This window comes from Convolutriloba macropyga, chromosome 12 (assembly GCF_964194025.1).
Source record: "Convolutriloba macropyga chromosome 12, txConMacr16.3, whole genome shotgun sequence".
Taxonomy (NCBI): domain Eukaryota; kingdom Metazoa; phylum Xenacoelomorpha; order Acoela; family Convolutidae; genus Convolutriloba; species Convolutriloba macropyga.
Genome location: NC_134479.1, coordinates 54,197,518 through 54,219,611, shown reverse-complemented (window position 1 = coordinate 54,219,611; position 22,094 = coordinate 54,197,518). Strand labels below are relative to the sequence as shown.

General features: G+C 36.3%; 1 protein-coding gene across 1 annotated transcript; it reads right to left on the bottom strand.

Moving 5' to 3' along the window:
* Nucleotides 1-558: 558 nt before the first annotated feature.
* On the bottom strand, nucleotides 559-21,816 carry LOC142350546 (uncharacterized). The gene is made up of 6 exons (XM_075402395.1): nucleotides 21,709-21,816; nucleotides 18,098-18,199; nucleotides 17,383-17,446; nucleotides 14,633-15,413; nucleotides 1,738-2,102; nucleotides 559-1,310 (listed from the first exon to the last, which is right to left on the bottom strand). Exons 1-6 carry the CDS (start codon nucleotides 21,814-21,816, stop codon nucleotides 763-765), a joined length of 1,968 nt encoding a protein of 655 aa, XP_075258510.1. The 3' UTR covers nucleotides 559-762.
* Between the last annotated feature and the right edge of the window lie 278 nt (nucleotides 21,817-22,094).

Below are 22,094 nucleotides of genomic sequence, written 5' to 3'. Positions count from 1 at the left end.
CAGATAAGCATTCTACTGATTAATATCAGGATAAGATTGCATTCCTTTTTTGCAGATCTTGAATTTCAGGTCTCCGGGAAGCAGTCAAAAAATTCTTTAAAAATGAAAATCGAGTCCAAATCTTTGCCTCAATAAAATACCAACTGATATACACACTTAACTGCTGTAAAACTCATATTGAGATTGTCGTTATGCTTGTATTATAAATAATTTATATCTTATAATGGTATTTTGGTATTGTATTTTGACAAAGATTCTCTACTATAGTGCAAACTAACACTGTTTTTAGATTAAAAATGTTATATATATATATATATATATATATATATATATATGTATATATTGCTCTGCTTTTTGGATAAAAACAATTATGAATGCAATGCTAGGCAAAAACATACATCTTTGGTGCCTAGTTTTCGGACAGAGATTAATTTTGGTGACAATTTTTGTACCTTGTATTTCACTTGGTGGTTTCTTCTGAGGCTATCTAAATTTCATAGGAAAAATTATTTGCTAACGTTTAATCAGCCATTCTTTTATGAACAAGAGAGGGATTAATGAATTTGAACACAGCAATTTAAATGCATACCATACAGTTTGATATTAATTAAAATTTAGGCGAGATTTCCTGTGGATGAATAGCTTTGTCGTACAGCTTGCATCGAAGTTCGAACCTATTTTAATTTCCAATATACTTTTAACCTAAGAAACCAAGGCATAACTGTTGAGGCTCAATTTTTTCAGCTTTATCGAACAAAGCTTTTAGCAGAAGCTAATTATGATTTTTAGGTTCTTTACGCTAAAATGGGCACTTTCTTCAGTTTGTGCATATAAATATTTAGCAACCATCAAATGCTTCCAAGACACATCATTTGCATTCATTTTCTCCGACAATTCATCGCTCCATCTACAATTAGTCCAAGAAACCACCTTTGACTCAGACCTCATCTTTTTCTCAACATCTCGCATGATTCTATCCAGTTTACGTCTCTCGTCATCAGATGCAGTCCGTATTGATTTTGCAGATTTCTTTGCCTTCCAAATGAAAACAAATTTTTGCCCGTGTATTTTTGCGGAGTTTTGTACTGGAAATTTTACCATCTTATCCAAATTTGCTTCTGTTGTTTCCTCTTCAACATCCCTTTTGGCGCTGATGCAGCTGGGATGCTCATTGTTGTTATCAACTACAAACATATACCAATAGCTGTCAGGGTACTCAGATACCAAGGTCTCTCTAGTTGTTTTTAATTTTTTCGAAAGAAATCCGCTTGTTTGTTGGAAAACTTCAGAGGCCCGATCACTCCATTCAGCTAAAACGAGAGAGTCACATCATTATTGAGAGAAACTGCCTCTCTTAAATATTCTATATCAAATTAGTAGCAAATTTTGCGAGTGTCTTAGATTCCCTCAGAACTTTAAACGTGATACTTAAAGAATCATTTTAAGTTGACTTTTATCTCATTTCAACTATTCTTTCTTGAGAAGTATTTGGGTCAAATTTTCCTCGAAAATGTGGCGAAGCAATTGTTTGCAGAAAAAAAATTAATTTTGATCATTCAAAATTTTAATTTGACATGGGCTAATGCGCTAAGGAGTAGTGTATAAATAGTGCCATCTAGCAAATGAATGAGTAAAATACAAAAAAATGGCATAACTTGAGTGGTTTTTAACTTTAAAATAAAATTATTACATCAATTGCTATATATTTTTTACTTTGATTAAAATAAAATTTTATACTTGGCCTCAAACGTATAGCTGCTAACTGTTGTCCTAAATTTGAATTCTTAAACCACATTGGATCTGGTAGAGTTGGGGCACTTGGATCATTTTGACTAGAAATTTGCAGCTGTCCGGTTTGCAGATCAATAGGTTCTCTGCAAACTGGCAGCTGTTTGTCACAAGCTTTCCGTTTCTGTGAAACGTCTTCATATTGCATTTTTTTGCGCTGATAAAGCGTATCCGCAAAATTTGACATTGCAATCTCTTGATGCAGCGAATCGTTCACAGGTTCTTCTTCCTGAATTATGGTTAAATCGCCCTTTTGAGCCTCCTGTGGGTATATCCAATCCTTCCCACCACGCACGACACTTTTTGATGGAACACTGAAAAAAATAATCTGTACAAATTCAGCACTGACGAAAATATACAATACCAAAATTAAACATTTTTTGCATAAAAGCTATAATTAGATGAAGTTTATAGTTATGCCGCTATAGTTAAGCTGCAAATCAAATTCTTTTTGGAATGCTTTTAACAGTTATAATGCAAAGCTGATCATAGTTCATTAAATCTAATCTCTATTATCAGACTTGGAAGAAAAACTTAATAGAAGGAAGAAATATCAAAAGTGGACTGTCGATATCATTTTTGAGATAAAGAAAGGTTCCTTGTTTTGACACAAGGTTCAGTTGTTATTAATAATAATAAATGGATGACTTAATAATCACGGAAACGCTAATCTCAGAAATCAAAACGGCTGTTTTTGTCAGTGGAAAATTTCCTTAGGATTTAAATCGTTTTCACATAAAATAATATAAAAAAATATTTTCCAGTAGATGTTTATTCGCTTGTAGAAGAGGCGACACCACTTCTTCCCTAAGCCTCGGAAAAACTTGACAGCAATGAAGTAATCGACTCCGGTTCGGGTGAGTAGGAAACCATCGACTCCGGTTCGAGTGCTCGGTTGCTTTGCACAGGTGCTTTCTCGGAAGGTCTACCGCTGTTGGGCGGATTGTTTTGTGTTAATTTGTTATTTTTGACTGATCTTGATTTGATTTTCCTTGGCGCTTTTCTAACCCAGTAGCTGAACCCAGTGGCTTTTCTAGCCCAGTGGCGCTTTCAACTAACCCATTAGTTGAGAACTCTCTCAACTTTATCATGGCTTAACTTGCATTTTTGACTGATGACTCTTCTACTTTGATGTTAACTGCCCTTGTCGTTAAACAATTTAAGAGGCAGCACCATCTCTCCAATCAGCGTTGTAGAGAATTTGCTACAATTAGTTCCAAATAATTGACTCAGGTACGGCTGAAAGATAACAAATGATCCTAAAGTCCATTTCTTGGAAGTTACACTATCGATTCAGTTGGCATTTCAGTGATCTTAAACTGATTTTCCTCGGCGCTCTTCTCAACGCAGTCGTTGAGATCTTTGTCAACTGTGTCACGGCGGTTGAATTTGACTGTGTGCCCGATGTCTGTGCTACTTCGATGTTTACTGCTTTTTTCGTTGTACAATTGAACCATCTCTCCATTGACCATTGTAGAAACTAGACTGCGATGTGCCCGAAATAATTGATTCTGTTAAGTGTGAGTGATAACACATGCTCACCAAGTCGCTTTTTGGTCACCAAAATTGAAAGGTGGACTGGCTTGGCATTCTTGCGTCTATATTTGAGATCTTGACTTGATTTTACTAGGAGCTTTCCGTATCCTCAGTGGTTGAGAACTCTCTCAACATTGTAACGGCGGCCTGTTTTTTTCGTGCCTGATGAATGTGCTATTTCGAAGTTAACTTGTCTTATCGTTAGGCAACTGAAGCGGCAGCGCCATCTCTTCAATCAACCTTGTAGACATCGTTGCTGCAATGAGTCCGAATTAGTTGACTCACGTACGATTGTGTGATAACAAATCTCATAAGATCGCTTTCTTGGAAGTTCCAACATCGATTGGTGGATTAGGTTGGCGTTCCAGTGTCTACAATTGACTGATCTGAAATTACTTTTATTGACGCTTTTTGTAACGCAGTGATGGAGATCTCTGTCAACTGTGTCATGGCGGCTAAACTTGACTTGCCAGATGACTGTGCTACTTCGATGTTTATTGCTCTTTTCGATGCACAATTGAAGAGGCAGCACCATCTCTTCACAACCATTGTAGAAACTAGACTGTAATTAGCCCAAAATAATTGATTACCTTACGGATGAATGATGACACATTCTCATCAAGTCGTTTTCTTAGAAGGTCCATTATCAAAAAGTGGACATAAGGTTCAGTTCTTCTTAACAATGATAAATGGATGACCAAATATTCATGGAAACTTTTTAACACAAAAATCAAAACGGCTGTTTTTGCCACAAACTTTGCAAATTGTTTACTTGCTTTTAAATATTTTTTCGCTTGTGTATAAGAGGCAACACCACTTCTCCACAAAACCGTAGAAGGTTTTGACAGCAAGAAAGTAATCGACTCCGGTAAGGACGAGTGGGAAACCATGCTCGGTTACTTTGAACAGTTGCTTTTCGAAAGGTCTACCATTGGTGGGCAGATTGATTTGTGTTATTTTTGACTGATCTTGATTTGATTTTCCTGGGCGCTTCTTTTTTTAACTCAGTAGGTGAACCCTGTGGTTTTTCTGACCCAGTGGCGCTTTCAACTACCCCAGTAGTTGAGAACTCTCTCAACGTTGTCAGGGCGGCTTATTTTGCATTCGTGCCCGATGGATGTGCTATTTCGATGTTAACTGGTCTTATCGTTAGGCAACTGAAGATCTCTCCAATCATCTCGTAGACACCGTTGCTGCAATGAGATCGAATTAGTTGACTCACGTACGAGTGAGTGATAACAAAAGCTCGTAAATTCGCTTTCTTGGAAGTTCCAAAAGTGATTGGTGGATTAGGTTGGCGTTCCAGTGACTAAATTTGACAAATCTTAAGCTGATTTTCCTCGGCGCTTTTCTCAAGGCAGTGGTTGAGATCTGTGTCAATTGTGTCACGGCGGCCAAATTTGACTTTGTTCTCGATGTCTGCGCTACATCGATGTTTTACTGCTTTTTTCGTTGGACAACTGAAGAGGCAGCACCATCTCTTCATTGACCATTGTAGAAACTAGAATGCAACGTGCCCAAAATATTCGATTCTGTTAAGGTTGAGTGATAACACATGCTCACCAAGTTGCTTTCTTGGAACATCCAACATCGAAAGGTGGACTGGCTTGGCATTCTTGCGTCTACATTTGACAGATCTGGACTCTATTTCCTAGGAGCTTTCCGTATCCCCAGTGGTTGAGAACTCTCTCAACTTTGTCACGGCGGCTTATTTTGCATTTGTGCTATTTTGATTTGGTGTTGAAGGTTCCGTTTTGTAAATTTCGATTTTGTGTTCGAAAGCATCCAATTTTCATAATACAGACAAAAAAGTAGGATGAGATGTTTATTCAATCAAATCTTGATCAGGTGTACCTAAGGGGAACAAAAGGTTAGATAATTGACTGCTTTTCCTAATGAGAAAATCAGTTCTATTTTTTTTCACAAAAAGAATCGAAAAACTCCGAAACATTTTGTTAAGTTTGATTTCAATTACGAGATCTGTTAGAGAGGTACAAAAGCTCCTGTCTAAAGACTTACATATCAAGAGAGAAGAAAGATTTCCCTTTCAAACTTTTTTTTACAGAATTTCTACAGATTTCAGCGCTGTTTGCTTCTAAATAATAATAAGAGATATCCAGGACTGACCTTCCCGTTCCTGTCTTACGAGAACATCTGAAACCATCAAGATACCTTTATTTAAAGTCCGCATTATTAACCAATCAGGCAATAATTATAATTTTTTCTCCGCTGAAGCCGAAAAAATTGATAGTTTGAATTCCCCGAATGATTAGTAGCGTAGCTACTGATTGATTTCTAAAGACTCTTTCCGGTTTTTGAAGTGTTATCAAGATAGAGCTTCGAAGATTTCTTTCAAGAACGGTTATCAGTAGAAAATTAAAAAAGCTTTTTTTAAAACTTTGCTTATTTTAAATAGTGTCTGCCCATAGCTGAAATTCAATTTCTGATAGTGAAAGTTTCACTCATTGCCTATCATATCAAATAGTTTCAACTTCGTTCCATTCAATATAATTATAATGCGACTAAATGAGATTTTATCAAATTTTGTCTTCTTTAAGCATGAAAGACAAAAAAGAGCAAAAGGTACTTGAATCTACAAATCACTGAAACGAGCGTTTTTCTTTTCAATCATCCTGTTCTCATAAAATTATTTATTTAAGCAATTTTTCTCAAAGTTTTTTGATAAAACATGTGTCCGTTTGAAAACAAATGAAGATCGATTCTTCTTTTTCTGGTTTCTTACATTGATCTCAACTTAATGATAACGCCCTCAATGTTGGTCAATGAGAGCAGAAAAACGGCCTAATTACAACAACGGACATTTTTCCTCTCAATTAAAAGTTAATCTGAACTGATACTCATTTGACCAAAACCGTTACTTTTATGTTGATTGAAGCTGGGTTTTTATCAATTCAGTGGACTGCTAAATTTTTTACTTCAACAAATTAGTTCACGAATTTTTTTACCAGAGGAGTGCTCTATTCTTCAAATTTATTCAACCATTAAAATTTTGGCTTGAGGAAAATTACATTTGTTTTCTCTTTCATTCAATTGGTGTAGATATTTGAATTTTTCGAAAAAAATAAAACAAATACTATACAAATTGAATTTTTCAGACAACGCATTGAACGCATATGTTTGTCTCATTATGAAAGTTATGATGAAACATGATTAAATTTCTACAGTTAATATGATTATGTTTTTGAAGATTTAGAGCTGTTGTTCTTGTTTTTCTCTTTAAACTAGCTGATCGTTTGCAAGAGAATGCTGAAAACCAAGTAAAAAATCAGTTTGAAAATATGGAGTTGGAATAGAACAACCTTCTTTTTTTTATCGTTATTCACATTGTTAATCTTGAAATATTTGAAAATTTTTGATTTTTCTTGCTATCGATACTTGCAAAAAGCATAATGCATACGGTAGAATTCATTTTAATTACAAAACGAATGTTTATGTCACATCAACCCTTGAAAAATGAAATTTTGGAGAACCCTATTTATGAACAGAAGGCAGCTCAATCAAACTCTTTCAAAGAAAACAGTCTGAAAAACCACAAAAAGAAGACAAGCCCGTTGAAACTATGAGCAGTGTTTACGAAAACAAGGAGGCTACTAACGAAGAAACATCAGAACCAGTCAGCGAAGACAGTGAGATAGAACCAACATTTAGGAAACAGAAAATTTTTCAATCTGAGTTGATAATAACTGAACTTGAACCAAAGGAGAAAAACAAAATTAAACGCTCTGAATTCTTACTTGAACACATTATGCAATCTGAAGTCATTTCCATTGAAGGAAAGGATGTACTTCATATCAATAAAGAACCACTGGGCGTTAGAGTTTCTAATTTCTGTATAATTTGCAGCAACCCACAAAAAGATTGACATAAAAAAACACTCAAAAATTTTGACCGCTCTTGATAAATCACCACATTTAGTTGCAAACACTTATGCCAAGCAAATCTTGGAGAACTCGTCGCAAAGTGAACAAGAATTTTACCCAAGCCGAAAAAAAACCCGCGGTAGTGGTTCCAAATCAACCTAAAAAAAAAGGTTACGAATAAACAAGTGATGAAACGACAGACAAAAAAGAGAGCAGTCAAAAAAGAGAGCAGTCAAAAGAAATGGTCTTTCTTCACCTGTAGTAAAACGTTTGGACCAGCTCTATTTAAAAGGACCAGCTTCCTATAGAAGCACAAAACGCTTACCTACTCAGAGAAAGCTGCCATTAGGCAAAGTGCAGTCCTATTTGGAGACAAAACCGTCTTTCACAAAGTACCGTTCAATTCTATTAAAACTTCCCAGGCTGAAATTTTTTGTAAAAGACATAAATGAAAACTGGTCATTGGATTTAGCGCATGTTGTCAAACTAGCCAAATATAACCGTGAAATAAAGTAAATCTTGGTAGCAGTTGACTGTCTATCAGAACTTTTACGTGTGGAACCCCTGAAAACAAAGTGTGCGGCGGAAACAGCTGAAATATTCCAAAAGATGATCAAAAAGCAGTCTGAAAATGTGTGGGTTGACGATGGTAAAAAGTTTCTTGGAGCTTTCAAACAATTGTCCAAGAAACAAGGAATTCATTTATACAGTACTTTTAGTGAAAAAAAGTCTGCATTTGCTGATAAGAACTTCAGGTCACTGAAGAATAAAAAGATTATTCACCGGTACCTCGAAGAAAAGTGGACATATTCCTTCAGTGACCAATTAGACCAATTTCAAGACTAAATCGATTAAGCAAACAAAATGCCCCAAATAAAACTACAAAAAGGATGTACCGCGGTTATTGTCATTGATTTAACAAACAAGCTAAACTCAGAAGCCCAAGTTTTACGTTGGGGATTTTGTGAGAATAGTTAAAAAGAACAAAGCTTTCCGGAAAAATTACAAGCAATCACTCACAGACGAAGTCTTTGAAAAAACGGGAATACCTAATAAAACCCACCAACATACTCTTTAGTCGACGCTGACAGCGAACCAGTTCAAGGAAATTTTTATCAACCAGAATTAGAATCTGTCAGGCTCCCTCTCGTTGAAGAAGTCCAATGACCGGTTTGAACACGAGTTTACAGTTCACGTTGTTTCATCAGCTTCAATGGAAATTTTTGATTCAAACACAAAATTTTAATGACGAAGTTTTTAATGACGAATTTTTTAATGACGAAATTCAACTTTCAGTTGATTGGCGAGTGGCGCTAAGTGAAATCATAATCCCAACAAAAATAGAAAATTTTGTAGACGAAAATCTGACTGTGTACATTTTGCAAGACCATGAAGATTCCCCAAAGACGTCTTCTGTAGCAAATGTTATTTCTGGAAGTCATAGCGGAAATAAACTACCTTTTATGCTAGGACCATTTGATACGGTGGCGCAAGTTCTTGCCACAGTTAAGCGCACAGTTTGATTGCCCCATTTTTTTCAGCAAAATTAAGAGCTCTGGAAAATACGAAACTTTGCTAGGGAAGTATAACGGAATTACATTTCCCAGTGAAGAAGTCCCCAACATTATTGGCTTTGAAGGTATTCCTGACGGAAACGGAATTCATAATGGTAAAAAAAAGAATCCAAATGCAAACAAGCCTATTAAGAGTACAGGGTACAAAATGAATCCAAATGCAAACAAGCTTATGAAAAGTGATGAGACAAAAACTTATTATGGCAAATTTCCAGCATAACGGTCGGCTGAAAATTCCCCATAATAAGCTTTTGTCTCATCACTTTTCATCACTTTTCATAAGTTTGTTTGCATTTGGATTCATTTTGTACCCCATATGAAATCCGTTACCGTCAGGAATACCTTCAAAACCAATGATGCTGAGGATTTCTTCAATGGAAAATGTAATTCCCTCTTACTTCCCTAGCAAATTTTCGTATTTTTCAGAGCGTTTTATTTTATTGACAAAATGGGGCAATCAAACTGTGCGCTTAACAGTGGCAAGAAGTTGCGCTACCGTATCAAATGTTTCTGGCATAAAAACTAGTTTTTGCCCGCTATAAGGTCTAGAAATAACCTTGGCTCCAGAAGACATCTCTGGAGAATCTTCATAGTGTTTTAAGTTGTACACAGTCAGATTTCCGTTTACAATATTTCCTATTTTTGTTGGGCATATGATTTCACTGAGCGCCAATCGCCAATCACCTGAAATTTGAATTTCGTCATTAAAAAATTCCAAAATGATGCAAGTGTGTTTCAATCAAATATTTCCATTGAAGCGGATGAAACAACGTGAACTGTAAATTCGTCTTCAAACCGGTTTTTGGACATTTTCAACGAGAGGGAGCCTGAACAGTTGTAATTCTGGTTGATAAAAATTTCCTTGAATTGATTCGCTGTCGACGCAACTAAAGAGTATGTTGGTGGGCTTAATGTAGGTATTCCCGTTTTTTCAAAGACTTCGTCTGTGAATGCTTGCTTGTAACTTTTCGGGAAAACTTTGTCATTTTTAGCTATTCTCACAAAATCCGCAACGTAAAACTTGGGCTTGTGAGTTGTGCTTGTTTGCGCGATCAATGGCACTAACTACGGTACATCTTTTTTGTATTTTTTTTTGGGGGGGGCGAATTTGGTTACCCAATTTACTCTTGAAATGATTGTTTTCACAAATTATTCTAATTGGTCAATGTAGGATTATGTCAACTTTTCTTCGAGGTACCGATGAATTATCTTTTTGAGTGACCTAAAGTTCCTCTCTGCAAATGCAGACTTTTTTCTCTGAAAGTATTGTATAAATGAATTCCACGTTTGTTTCACAATTGTTTGAAAACTCCAAGAAACTCTTTACCATCGTCAACCCACACTTTTTAGGCTGCTTATTTTTGATCATTTTTTGGAATGCTTCAGCTGTTTCCCGTCGCATACGTTGTTGTAAAGGTTTCAACACGTAGATATCTTTTTAGACAATCAACTGCTCCATGAGATACTTTGTGTTACAGTTATGTTTTCGCTAGTTTGTCAACGTGCGCCAAATCCAATGACCAAATTTATTTATGTCTTTCACAAAAACTTTCAGCCTGGGAAATTTTAAAAGAATTGAACGGTACTTTGTGAAAGACGGTTTTTTCTCCAAATAGGATTGCACTTTGCCTAATGGCAGCTTGCTCTAAGTATGTAAGCGTTTTGTGTTTTGCGTTCCATAAGAAGCTGGTCCTTTTAAATAGAGCTGGTCCAAACGTTTTACTTCAGGAGAAGAAAGACCATTTCTTTCGACTGGTTACTTTTTCTCTGTTGTTTCGTCACTTGTTTCTTTGTAATCTCTTTTTGGGGTTGATTTGGAACCACTACTGTGGGGTTTTTCTCGGCTTGGGTAAATTTCTTGTTCTTTTTCTGACGATTTTTTCAAGATTTGCTTGGCATAAGTGTTTGCAAATAAATGTGGTGATACATCACGAGCAGTCAAAAACTTTGAGTGTTCCTTAATGTCAATTTTTTTGTGGGTCGCTGCAAATTATACAGAAAAGTAGAAACTTTAGCGCCCAATGGTTCTTTATTGATATGAAATTTATCGTTCCCTTTAATGGAAATGACGTCAGATTGCAAATTGTGCTCAATTAAGATTTCAGATCGCTTAATTTTGTTTTTCTCCATTGGTTCAATTTTTGATTTTAAAGACTCAGGTTGATAAATTTTTTGTTGCTTTAATATTGTGTCTATCTCACTGTCTTCGCTGACTGGTTCTGATGTTTCTTCGTTAGTAGCCTCCTTGTTTTCGTAAACACTGCTCATAGTTCCAACGCGCTTGTCTTCCTCTTGTGGTTTTTCAGACTGGTTTCTTTAAAATAATGATAGTTGAGCTGTCTTCTGTTCGTAAAAAAAGGTTTTACAAAAATTCTTTTTTTCACGGTTTGATGTGACAAAAACATTTGTGTTGGAATTAAATTGAATTCTTTCGTATGCCTTATGCTTTTGTCAAGTATCTATAGCAAGAAAAATTAAAAATTCTCGACAGCTCTGTTTCTTTGGCTAAGAGTTTCCTCCTCTTTTGTTTCAAACTTGTTGTAATAGTGTTTTGAATGATTTCTTGTAACCTTCCAATATGGTTTTTTTAACTGGAACATTTCCATTGACAATATTGAGTAAGCACTCGCAAAGGACTTTAATGAATTTACGTCGGATATTTTTGGATCCAAGTCGATTAAAAAATGATCAAACTGGTACCAGAATGCTTGCTCATAGCTTTCATTCAAAAATTGTGTGTAATTCAGTTGTCGACCAATAAAATTAATTTGCTATGTGTCTCTTGGTGATTTGAACAAAAATATATCTGTTGTGTGTTGATCAATTGCTCTAGACTATTTGCTCTGTTGAAACAAATTGTGTTTAACATACATTTCACTAATGTTTCTATGTTGCCCCGCAGTTGCTAATTGAGAAAACTCTTCGTCGTTGAAAATTTCTTCACATGAATCGTCAAAAACAAGCAGACTGTTTTCTAACTCTGAAACCAGTTCAAAACCCAAAAACTGTTTAAATTCTATGTTCGGTTTCTTCTCTAATGACTGATATTTTGGCCGATCATGCTGAAAAAAATAAAAACATTTTTGAAACTCTGGGGAAAATGTTCCACGTAGTAACCTTTTGAAAATCAGCTCAGTTTTTCCGCAACGAGATGGCCCGCAAACAGCCATGTACATCATGTCAGAGGTTGAAAATATTTTGTTCTTAACTTGGGATTAGGAAGAGCGTACCAAACTCTGCACGAGAGTAGAGAAAACCAAAATGTTGATTCTTTGCAATCAAGTTTGAAAAACACTAATTTGATCCGAGAAACAGTTATGAGAAATATTATTATAAAACTTGGTGTAAAATACACCACTTCTGATCGAGGTAATCTCGAGTTACAGACCCTCCAAGACTGACTATCTTGGTGCTCGGCGTCGAAAACCAAGTCAGTTATGCTTCCGCCCGATTCTAACTCATCTTCTGTTTGTCTCGTTTTAAAAATTTGTTTGTGAAAAATGAATTGCAAATTTATTTTATTAAAAAATTTTTCAGCAATATATATTTCATACAACACATATTCAGAGTCTTGGTCGTCATTTCTGTAAGTGATTTTATAGTTTGCTTTTATCGAGAACACTTTATCTCTGAAAAAAATGGACTCTACATAGTTTTCTTTCACCCGCTGCTTGATTTCTTTGGAAGACACTCATCGTCCAGGGACATCAGAATTGGTACTGCATGCTTGGGCATAGATAAAGGGGTTAGTTTCAGTCTTTGCATTTTCTCTTGTATAGACATGGTACAAGTGAAAATTTTGCACGAGAGAAAGATATTTTTTAAAAGCTTCTATTTCAGCGCCAACACACACAATCTGCTTTTTTCTCAGAATTGGTTTTCCACGAGAGTCAATTCTTTCCTCTTTGACTAATATTACAGTCAATTGATGGTCGGTCGCTATGCAACTGTAGACTGTCAAACTTGGAGATAAATTCACTTGATGTAGAGATGTAGGGTTTTCTTCCTCGCAGAAGTTTTTCGAATTAACTTCAAATGTTCAACTTTTGGAAAAGACACTGTCTCCAAATTTATTACGTTTTTCTGAAGTAGTTCAGTGAGAGTACTTGTTTTCTCTTTACCCTTGGTGTAAATTACCGCTCAAGGAAATCGAAGAAAAATGTTGTCTATGATTTGTTGCAAATAGCAGCAAGGATATTCTACCGTTTCCCACAGAAGACCTTGCAAGAACTTAGAAACCAACTGGTAAGACTTTTGATCACTTGAAGGGAGCGTACTGTATGAATTGGGAGGTATGAGGAGAAGTTTGTCGATAAAATTCTCGGTAGCAATAGCAAGTTGCTTAACTATTATGAAGCCAGATTTATTCCGAAAACCTTCAAAGTCGAGAATAACCGCTCATGATTTCAGCATTCCAACATACTGAACAATCATCCTTTGAAAGTTTTCAATTAAAGACAAAATGCAAGGCCGGTTACGTGACCAAGATACTCGTTTGTGACTGGACAAGGTAAAACGTACGAGTAACCCGGTCTTTTTTCGCTAAACTCATAAACGAAACTCGCAGCGTCATGAAGAGTAGCATGCAACCTCAAAATTTTGAAAGATTTGAAATATTTGTCCATCGACGAATTATCAATACCAATTATTCCACCATAGACACGCAGTTTAAGAGCAATGTCAAGATCAATGTTGGGATCCAAATGGAAACAAGTTGCTAAAAAGTACAAAAATTTTTCTCCATAATCAGGATAATTTTCTTACAACTATAGATAGTTTTCTTGAATACTTTTTATGTCTTCTTTTGCAACCTTTGATTCCATTTCCTTCTCCAAAGTTTTTCAAAATGAATTTGTTTTTCCTTACGTGCCTCTCCAATTGTTTTGTCTTCACGCTTTCCCTGTTTTATCACGCTTCTCCTATATTGTCTCCGTAGGATATACATGTGAATATGTACATTTTTGTCACGATGCAAATAATCCATACGCTATAATCTCATATAATAATCTATACGGTAATATCCCATGTAACTATATTTAGATCACTACTTTCCGCATGTATACCCTATTATCCCATGGTTAAGGATCGTTCCATATTATCCCCAAATAATTCTATGCCCTATTATCATGCATGGGATTCATACCATAATATCCCCATGGCATGGTAACCCCCCTTTCCAGTGCGCTATATGAATACTACTTTTATCTTAAACCCATTATTCTTTTTTTATAATCAAAGCTTAAACTTTTTTGTGCTGAAAAATTTTTTGTTAGTGAGCAAGTTTATTTCAAGTTTTCAGATTTAAAACATTTAGATTTTCGCATAAATGATAGCAGCCTTTAATGAATATTTTTATCGGCAGTTTCGAAAGCGTTCGAAGCATTGGTAGCTCGAGCAAAAAGCAAAGTCTTTAATTTTTTGTTAAAATTTTTTTTATTTCAAAAACTGACGGCAGCGGAATCGTGGAATGTATGGAATCGTTGGGAACGCTTAAGCATAGAACCTTTTCTAAATTGAGATACGAAAAGAAATTACTATATATTGATGGTGTTGTGTTCACTGGTTTTAGGGTACTCCGCAAACTTTTTTTAATAGATAGAGCGTCAAGAGGTTTTGCAGAAAGCAAATGGAATTAAAAACAGCCAATGGTTCTTAGAAAGCATACAAAAAGTGTAATTAGCAACAGTTTGTCAAAAACTGTCTTAAAATTAATATGAGGTTCTACCAAGCAGTGTGAATTATGATAATTTCAAGAATTGAGACGAGTATGAAGTTTTAATTTGACTTTTTTGAATTATTTTTGGCAAAGTTGTTTCCGTTTTTCTTGTATGAGCCCAAAAACATTAAATTCACCTGATCTGAGCAGCCGATGTTTGTTCTGGAACTGCTTCATTTGATTTGGACTCTCCAACATCCTGTTGGATCAAATACGCCGTTCCAAGTTCCTGGGACTTTTCCAACATAGACCAGAGACGTTCCATAGCTCGTTCGAACATAATTTTTTCAACTTCATCTGATTTATCGTACAATGAGTCTATCATTAGCTGTTCCACACCCCGGCAACCTGGAAAAACTTCTTGAATGTGATCAAAAAAGCTTTCTAGAACGACTAATTCTTTTGTGGATTTCCGCTTGTACCTGCTTTTCTTGTCCATCGAAACCCTTGTCACGATAAAGACTGCATGGCTCCAAAATGTTTCACCAAACGTTTCAATTAAGCTATGAATCATTTCAATGAATGCGCGATCCACTCGAGGAACGTGACCGTTGACGGCTATGGCCACAATATTGAGGTGGTCGCAATGAAGACACAGTATTCTTTTCAGCTCCTTCAGTTCTCCATCTGGGCCTTCCTCCTGCTCACGAAAACCCGCTGCGTCAATTAAGCTGATTAGTTTGCCTTTTTCACTTCCGAAGAAAATGTTTGCAAACTGCGGTGTCTGCATGGAAGAATACGGTCTGTCAGATACCGGGAAAATCTTCGTGCCGGATATTACATTGCAAAGGCTGCTGACGCCAACTCCTTCCTGCCCAATAATTAGAAGTTTTCTGAGGCCGTTTCCAGAAACATCTGGCACCAGTTGGTTTGTTACAATATCAGAGTGTTTGTCACTCTCGTCAAATTGCAGATTGGCTAAAAATTTTGCAAACTCTTAGATTCTTTTAGCATTCTAACAAAGTACATTTTAGAATTTTTATAGTGTAAATATTACAAATTTCTTACTAAAGTGTCATTCAATTACCTACACTCTAAAAATTTATCGTGTGAATTCAACAAAAAATCGTGTATTTTTACCCGATTTCTCGCGTAAAAAGAATCACACGATAAAAGGTCGATTTACACGAGAAATCATGTAAATTTACACGATTCTCTCGGGGTTAATCTCAGGATTTCTCGTGTGACTCACACGATAAATGATGTGAAATTCAAACGATTTCTCGTGTTTTTTCAACCAAATTTTCATGTGAAAACCACACGATTTTTCGTGTGAAAACACATGAAACATTGGTTTGAAACACACAAACAATTGCTTGAAAATTACATGATTAATCGTGTGAATCACACAAAAAATCCTGAGAGAATCGTGTAAACTTACACGATTTCTCGTGTAAATCCATCTTTTACCGTGTGATACTTTTTACCCGAGAAATCGGGTAAAAATACACGATTTTTTGGCCAAATTCACATGATTTCTTATGTAATATTTTTTTTCGGTTCAGCAACCGAAAATTGGTTTAGAAATCACTAGAAAAGAGAGATAGTGGTTCAGTTTAATTACAAATTAGGGCTTCAAATGTAGAACTGGAAGTAGAAACAACTATTGGCACGAAAAGCCTCGGTTTGGTCAAAATTATGGCCCAACTGCGAAAACAATTTCTCTGAAAATTACAAACAGTTTGCCTCAACTGGTCATTATTATGGCGCAGTTTTAATGCCAAAACCCAGAAAGACGAGACGCCAAAGCAATGACCATTGAAAGTTATTTGTAATTTTATAAAAATCTGTACAAGGTTGAATTGAAGAAATGACTTCGTGCAAATCTTACGTTACTGTAGTCTCAACTGAAACCTCCTAGGAAAATTGATCATTGACCTATCAATGTGATTCTGAGTTTAACACGTTACCGACATTAGCAGAAGAAGTTGATCTAAAATAAACTTGGGATTGAATGCCTCGAGTTGCTCGGAAATCTCGTAGCTATTCTAAATGAGGAGTTTATTGGCATTCATTAATCGCGAGTCAGGGTTTTAGTGAGCATTGGAATTAAAAAGACGGCTAGTCAAAGCACCAAAAATTATGACAGTGATTCACTCTTAAAACATGCTATTGCTTCAGCTGTTTAACAGGGAAAAAACAAACAATGGCACATGTTTGGTGTTGGTCAAAATTATGGCCCAAATTTCCAAACGGCAAAAACAATTTCTCTGAAAATTACAAACAGTATGCCTCAACTGGTCAATCTTATGGCCCAGTTTTCATGCCAAAACCCAGAAAGAAGAGATGTCAAATCAGTGAACGTTGAAAGTTATTTGTAATTTTAGAAAAATCAGTACGAGAATGAATTGTAGAAATGACGTCGCGCTAATCTTATTGATTTAAAAAATTGATTTAAAAAACTTGGGGTTGAATGCCTAGAGTTGCTGGGAAATGCTTCAGCTAACCTAAAAGAGGAGTTTATGGGCTTTGGAATTAAAAAGACGGCTAGTCAAGAACATCCAAAACTGGGACTGAGATTCACTCTTAATGCATACTATGGCTTCAATTGTAGAAGAGGGATTAGAAACAAATAGTGGCATAACATGTCTCGTGTTAGTCCAAATTATGGCCCAACTGTAGAAAACTCTCCAGAAGCTACAAACAGTATGCCTCAACTAATCATTATTATGGCCCAGTTTCCCTGCCAAGAAACTGAAAGAGGAAAAACCAAAGCAATCAACGAAATACTTTTGAAAGTTACTTGTAGTTCTACAGCCTAATTTCTCAAGTTACAGTAGTTTTTGAGCTTTACGCCAGGTACAAGAGTTTAGGCTAAAGAAGAACCTATTATGGATTCCACGTTAAACTTTCGTCTTACCTGAAACTTTTGTTTATGTCAATTTACCATCAGTGAGCAACAGTGACGATTTTGATTCAGCATTGCTCACTTTTGTGTTGTTTAGCATTATCTGAAACGTTTTCAAAATTTGTTGTCTTCTCTCATAAGCTCAAACGCGCTGATTAGAAAGACAAGCCATCCTGGAGATTTTTATAAAGAAGTGACACCAACAACAATAGAAAAAATTACAGTTTCAAGAGAATTGTTTGGAAAAAATAATTTCGGACAAAATAACATTACAACAGCATCTACAAACAATTTGTTACTAGAACAATAGCTCGTTATAGGAAGTTTTTAGGCATTCGTTAGCAAGCTAGCGAAGTTATTGAAGTGCAGTTTATTTCACAAAACGATATGACCATAAATACATTTCTGATCGTAGCATCGATGTATGGAATGGCAGTGATAGTCGAACAGAGAATTGTATGAAACAAATTTGGTTACTGGGGTTTCGGTTGTCAGATAAATTCTGGAAGTAGTTGAACATTTGAATATCTCAAGTGTATATCCAAAGAAAACCAATTGGTTCGCCACTCGCAATTTTTTTTTCAATTTTCAAAAATACTGGCAAATCAGTGCTAGAAATGTAATCGATAATAATAAAATCAAACTGTTCAAACCATATTCCCAATGTTTTTGCTCTCTTGCATTCGTATACAACGTTTTCCTCCAGGTTAATGTTTTTTGCAAGAAATTTCACATTTTCTTTTGAGAAACTAACCTCACAGGGAACCAACTTTCTAGGACCAAATTTAGTTGCCGGAGAATCATCTGACGACGACCAGTGCACATATTGCTCCAATTGGTGTCTGTTGACCATAGTCTTGCAAATATTTTCAAAATTGCACATCTGATGTGCGAGATGTTTAAAAAACTGGTGCTTTCTTTCATATTTTAGCACACACTGGTGGATGAAAGGTCCGGATTATTGTAAAACAGTTGGGTAATGGATTAGGCAATGCTGTTTGAAGATTACTGGTTGGTGAGGAAACAGTTTTCTGAATTTTTACAGGTGTTTTCCTGTTAAAAACACAATAGCCCTTTTAAAGCAAGCAGGAAAAATTACACAATAAGACTCAGAAAGCCTAGAAGTGTTCGGATGCAAAACAAATTAATGCTACTTACTAATTTCATACGACATTATCCATAGGTCAGCATCCACGAACGATGGGGACTGAAGTATAGAGATCGAATCAAAGTATTGAAGTAAAAATCGCCAGAGCTCATCTTGTTGTGGAATAAGGTCGCACAAAATAACAGGCAGGACCCTATAGAGCGTGAAAATTTGATCTTTTTTGCCCCGTTTACTGTGGTCTTTCAAATATTTGAGCCTACAGAAATCAACCAACCCACTTTAATTTCTGTAAAAAAATATGAGAAATCTTATCAGCAAATTTTACAGTGTATTGGAAAAGCTGATTTGTTATTTTTCTTTCTCTGAACTTAAGGAAATGAGTCACAGCGATTAGATAGTCTGACAATATCAGAAAAAATATTTCTTACCGATTTAAACCAACTTCTGTTGGTTGCCGCCAATCTCTCGACCGCAGGCAAAAGACTGCAGCCTATAATTAAGCACATCAATGGAGATAACTTTGCGACTGACTATCAGGTTGTTAATCACTAGTTTCAAGGTAAATTGAGTTCCACCTTCAAATAAATCATGTTGAATGTCAGCTGTTCAATTGCGGCATGCACTAAAGTACTTCGTTTCTAGGTGGGACTTTGCTCGAACGCCCTTTGACGGTTGAAGATTTAATCCAGTTTTTTCATCGTTTTTCGTGAAACTTTTGAAACTACGCAACAAACACTTCGATTGTTCAAAGTGCTTACTGAAATCATCAACAGTTGTCAGACATCTTTCGCAGCAAAACGCTTTTGAGAAGCTCTTCACAAAACCTAGCGCCGAATAATACTCAGCATTATCAACTACAAACGAGAATTCGGCTCCAGTGATAGTAATTTTTGTACCCTCATCACTTACGACGTTGAATGGTTCTTCTAAGCTCTCCAAATCTTTATTGATACTGGAAAGGATCAGCTTGTAACTATAGCGTTGCAAATCTAAGGTTTTACAGATCGCAGCAACGTTTACTGCACGCGACTGCTGCGTCAACCACAGATGAGGATTTTTAAGAATCCAATAAAAACAAGTACTTTTGTGTTTGGTTCTGCGGGACCCAATTGCGTCAGCTGGTTCAGAATCATCTGAGTACAATTGTAAGCTCAGCTTAAATGGGTGAGGGGTCATCTCCAAACCTTCAGGTGGAGGCAGATCAAATGGAGTTCCATTGTTTTCAAACGACTTAGCCTGCTGAATGTCGATTAAAAGACCTTGGTTAGTAACTTTTCTCAAAATTTCGTTGTAACTAAAAATCTGATCCAGGACATTGTCATTTTTTAGGAGCATATTTTTCAAAACATTTGAAATGGGGACAAAATAGCAGGCTTGTTTTACACAGACTTGCATTGGGCGGCCAAACTTGAGTCTGGTTTCCTGCCTCGGGCCGAGAACCACTTCTTCTTCAGATACGTAGTTGCTTTGTTTCCGCAAAAATTTTTGGAGTTCATCGCCATTTTTTATAGTACAAATTTTACTGTTGCGAATAGCACTACATAAGTTCCGAGCCAAGTGCAGAGGGAGCATCTAGGGAGTTTTCAATAATTTGAAAGATTGACTCGAACAAAAGGTTGAAGTAGTTCCCAAATTGATCAAGGAACTTGAATGCGCTGCTTAAAGTTACTGAGGAAGAAGATAATACACGTAATAGAACTTCATCGCTCGCTTCACCTCGGGCATTTTTTGGATAATTTTAAGGTGTTTTTCAAAAGTTTCTACTGTCTCATTGCGAGTTTCTGACTCTGAAACGAAGTTTTTGTTCTCCTGCAAGAACTCATCAGATTGTTTTGTTTCTGATGAATGACTTCGAACAATATGTATCCGAACGCACTTAGACGAGGAATAAAAACGAGGACAGAAAAGACAGAAGAAGTTTTTATCAAAAGTGTGGTCTAGGGAAAGGTGCGTCAAAAACTGCTGCAAACTTTTAGTGATTATAAAACAATTTTTTTGTCTGCACAAAATGGACCGTTTTTCAGTGAGTGTTTTCTTTATTTCATTCAGGATCCTTTTGTTTGATACCGAAGGTACTCCTACTTTCGCAAGTTGTTTTTTACTGAGGAATGATGAACTCTGAAGTTCCAACACAGCTTCAATTTCACAGTCAGAAGATTCCCAGCTTTGTTGAGAATCTTGGAGTTCACTAGAAAAACCTTCCTGACTAGCAGGTGCAATTGACAGTGCTTGTGAATCCCAAACCTTACTGGAAACGAAAACCGATTGAGAAATCATCAGTTTATTCTGAATATCTGGCAAATGTTTGTCAAAATGACGCACAAAGCTTTCACAGAATCGAAAAAGGTGTTGACAAACAGGGCAGGGAATCTGCGCCTCGAAACGATGACGTAGCTTCATGTGATACGTCATTTCAGCCAGATCAATTTTTTCTTCGCAAATTGTACATTTAAGGGAAAACTCCTGTCTTTGTTCATTCCCCCAGAAAGTTTTGTAGTTCTCAATTCTACGTTGTGGGCGCCCAGTTGATTGCTATGACAATGCATTCGAATTTTGAGAGATAGAAATGTCCTCTACGAGAGCACCTGAAGGCTCCATGAGCGGCAAAACTTGATTTTTTGAATTCCCGTCATCTATGTGGACTTGGTCTGACATTAGTAGTTGTTCCTCTTGAGAGCATGAAACCTGCTGACGACTAGAGTCCAATGGACGACTGCTGTTTTTCGTGGAGCGACTTTTCTTTGCAGCATGAAGATCGCTATGTGGACACTGGCATGTGTTGATATCTCCAACCAAAAAGTACTTTGCACCGTAACTGACGCAAATTTGTTCTCCTTGAGCCATGTCGCTAAGGGTCACCATACGCACCATTCCCATTTTTGATTTTTGTATTTTGAAGGCAACATTGGGGCGACAAGAATGACTAACAAAAGGGATTGGTCCCAGCATTATTCGATTTTGTTGAGTGTTCTAGCAACCAAATTTTGAAAAGTCAAACTCAAATTCTAAAGCTTCGGACAAATTTCCAACAACTCCTACTAATCCAGAAACAACTACACCCTTTTTAATGTTTTTGTTTGCAATTACTGAGAAACCACAATAACCGCGGTCAGAATTACTCACGAACTCATTGATAGATGGTTTATAGTCTACAGATTGACAGGAAGTTGTATAACTCTCCTCAAGAAAACGATATAGGCTGTCTTGGTCGGAAAATTGATCATATTTTCTCCAGCAATAGCTTTTTGACTTCTTACTCCATCTCTGTCAACTAGAGATTCAGTCAGACGAAAGTCAATCGACGCCTGTAGCTTGTAATATTGGACAGTTGACTCAACTCTGGCTGTAATTTGGGCCGCCGACATTTTAAGGGAAATTGCTTTACACTTCAAAGGTCAATATTGTGGCCCTTTTTGAGCAGAATGCAAAAATTTCTCCAGTGTTTCAGTCAAGATATCAAAACTTCTAAAACAGAGCGAACCACGAATCTTTGGTGACAACCTGAGACGATACGCTTGACGAGCAAATTGCTTTAAAAACTTGCAGGTCATTTTTATGGCCCTGTCTCTGAGCAGTAAATAAGTCACCATTGAGGAAAACTAAATTTAAATTTTTTTTTCAAGAACAAGATGAACTAATTAAA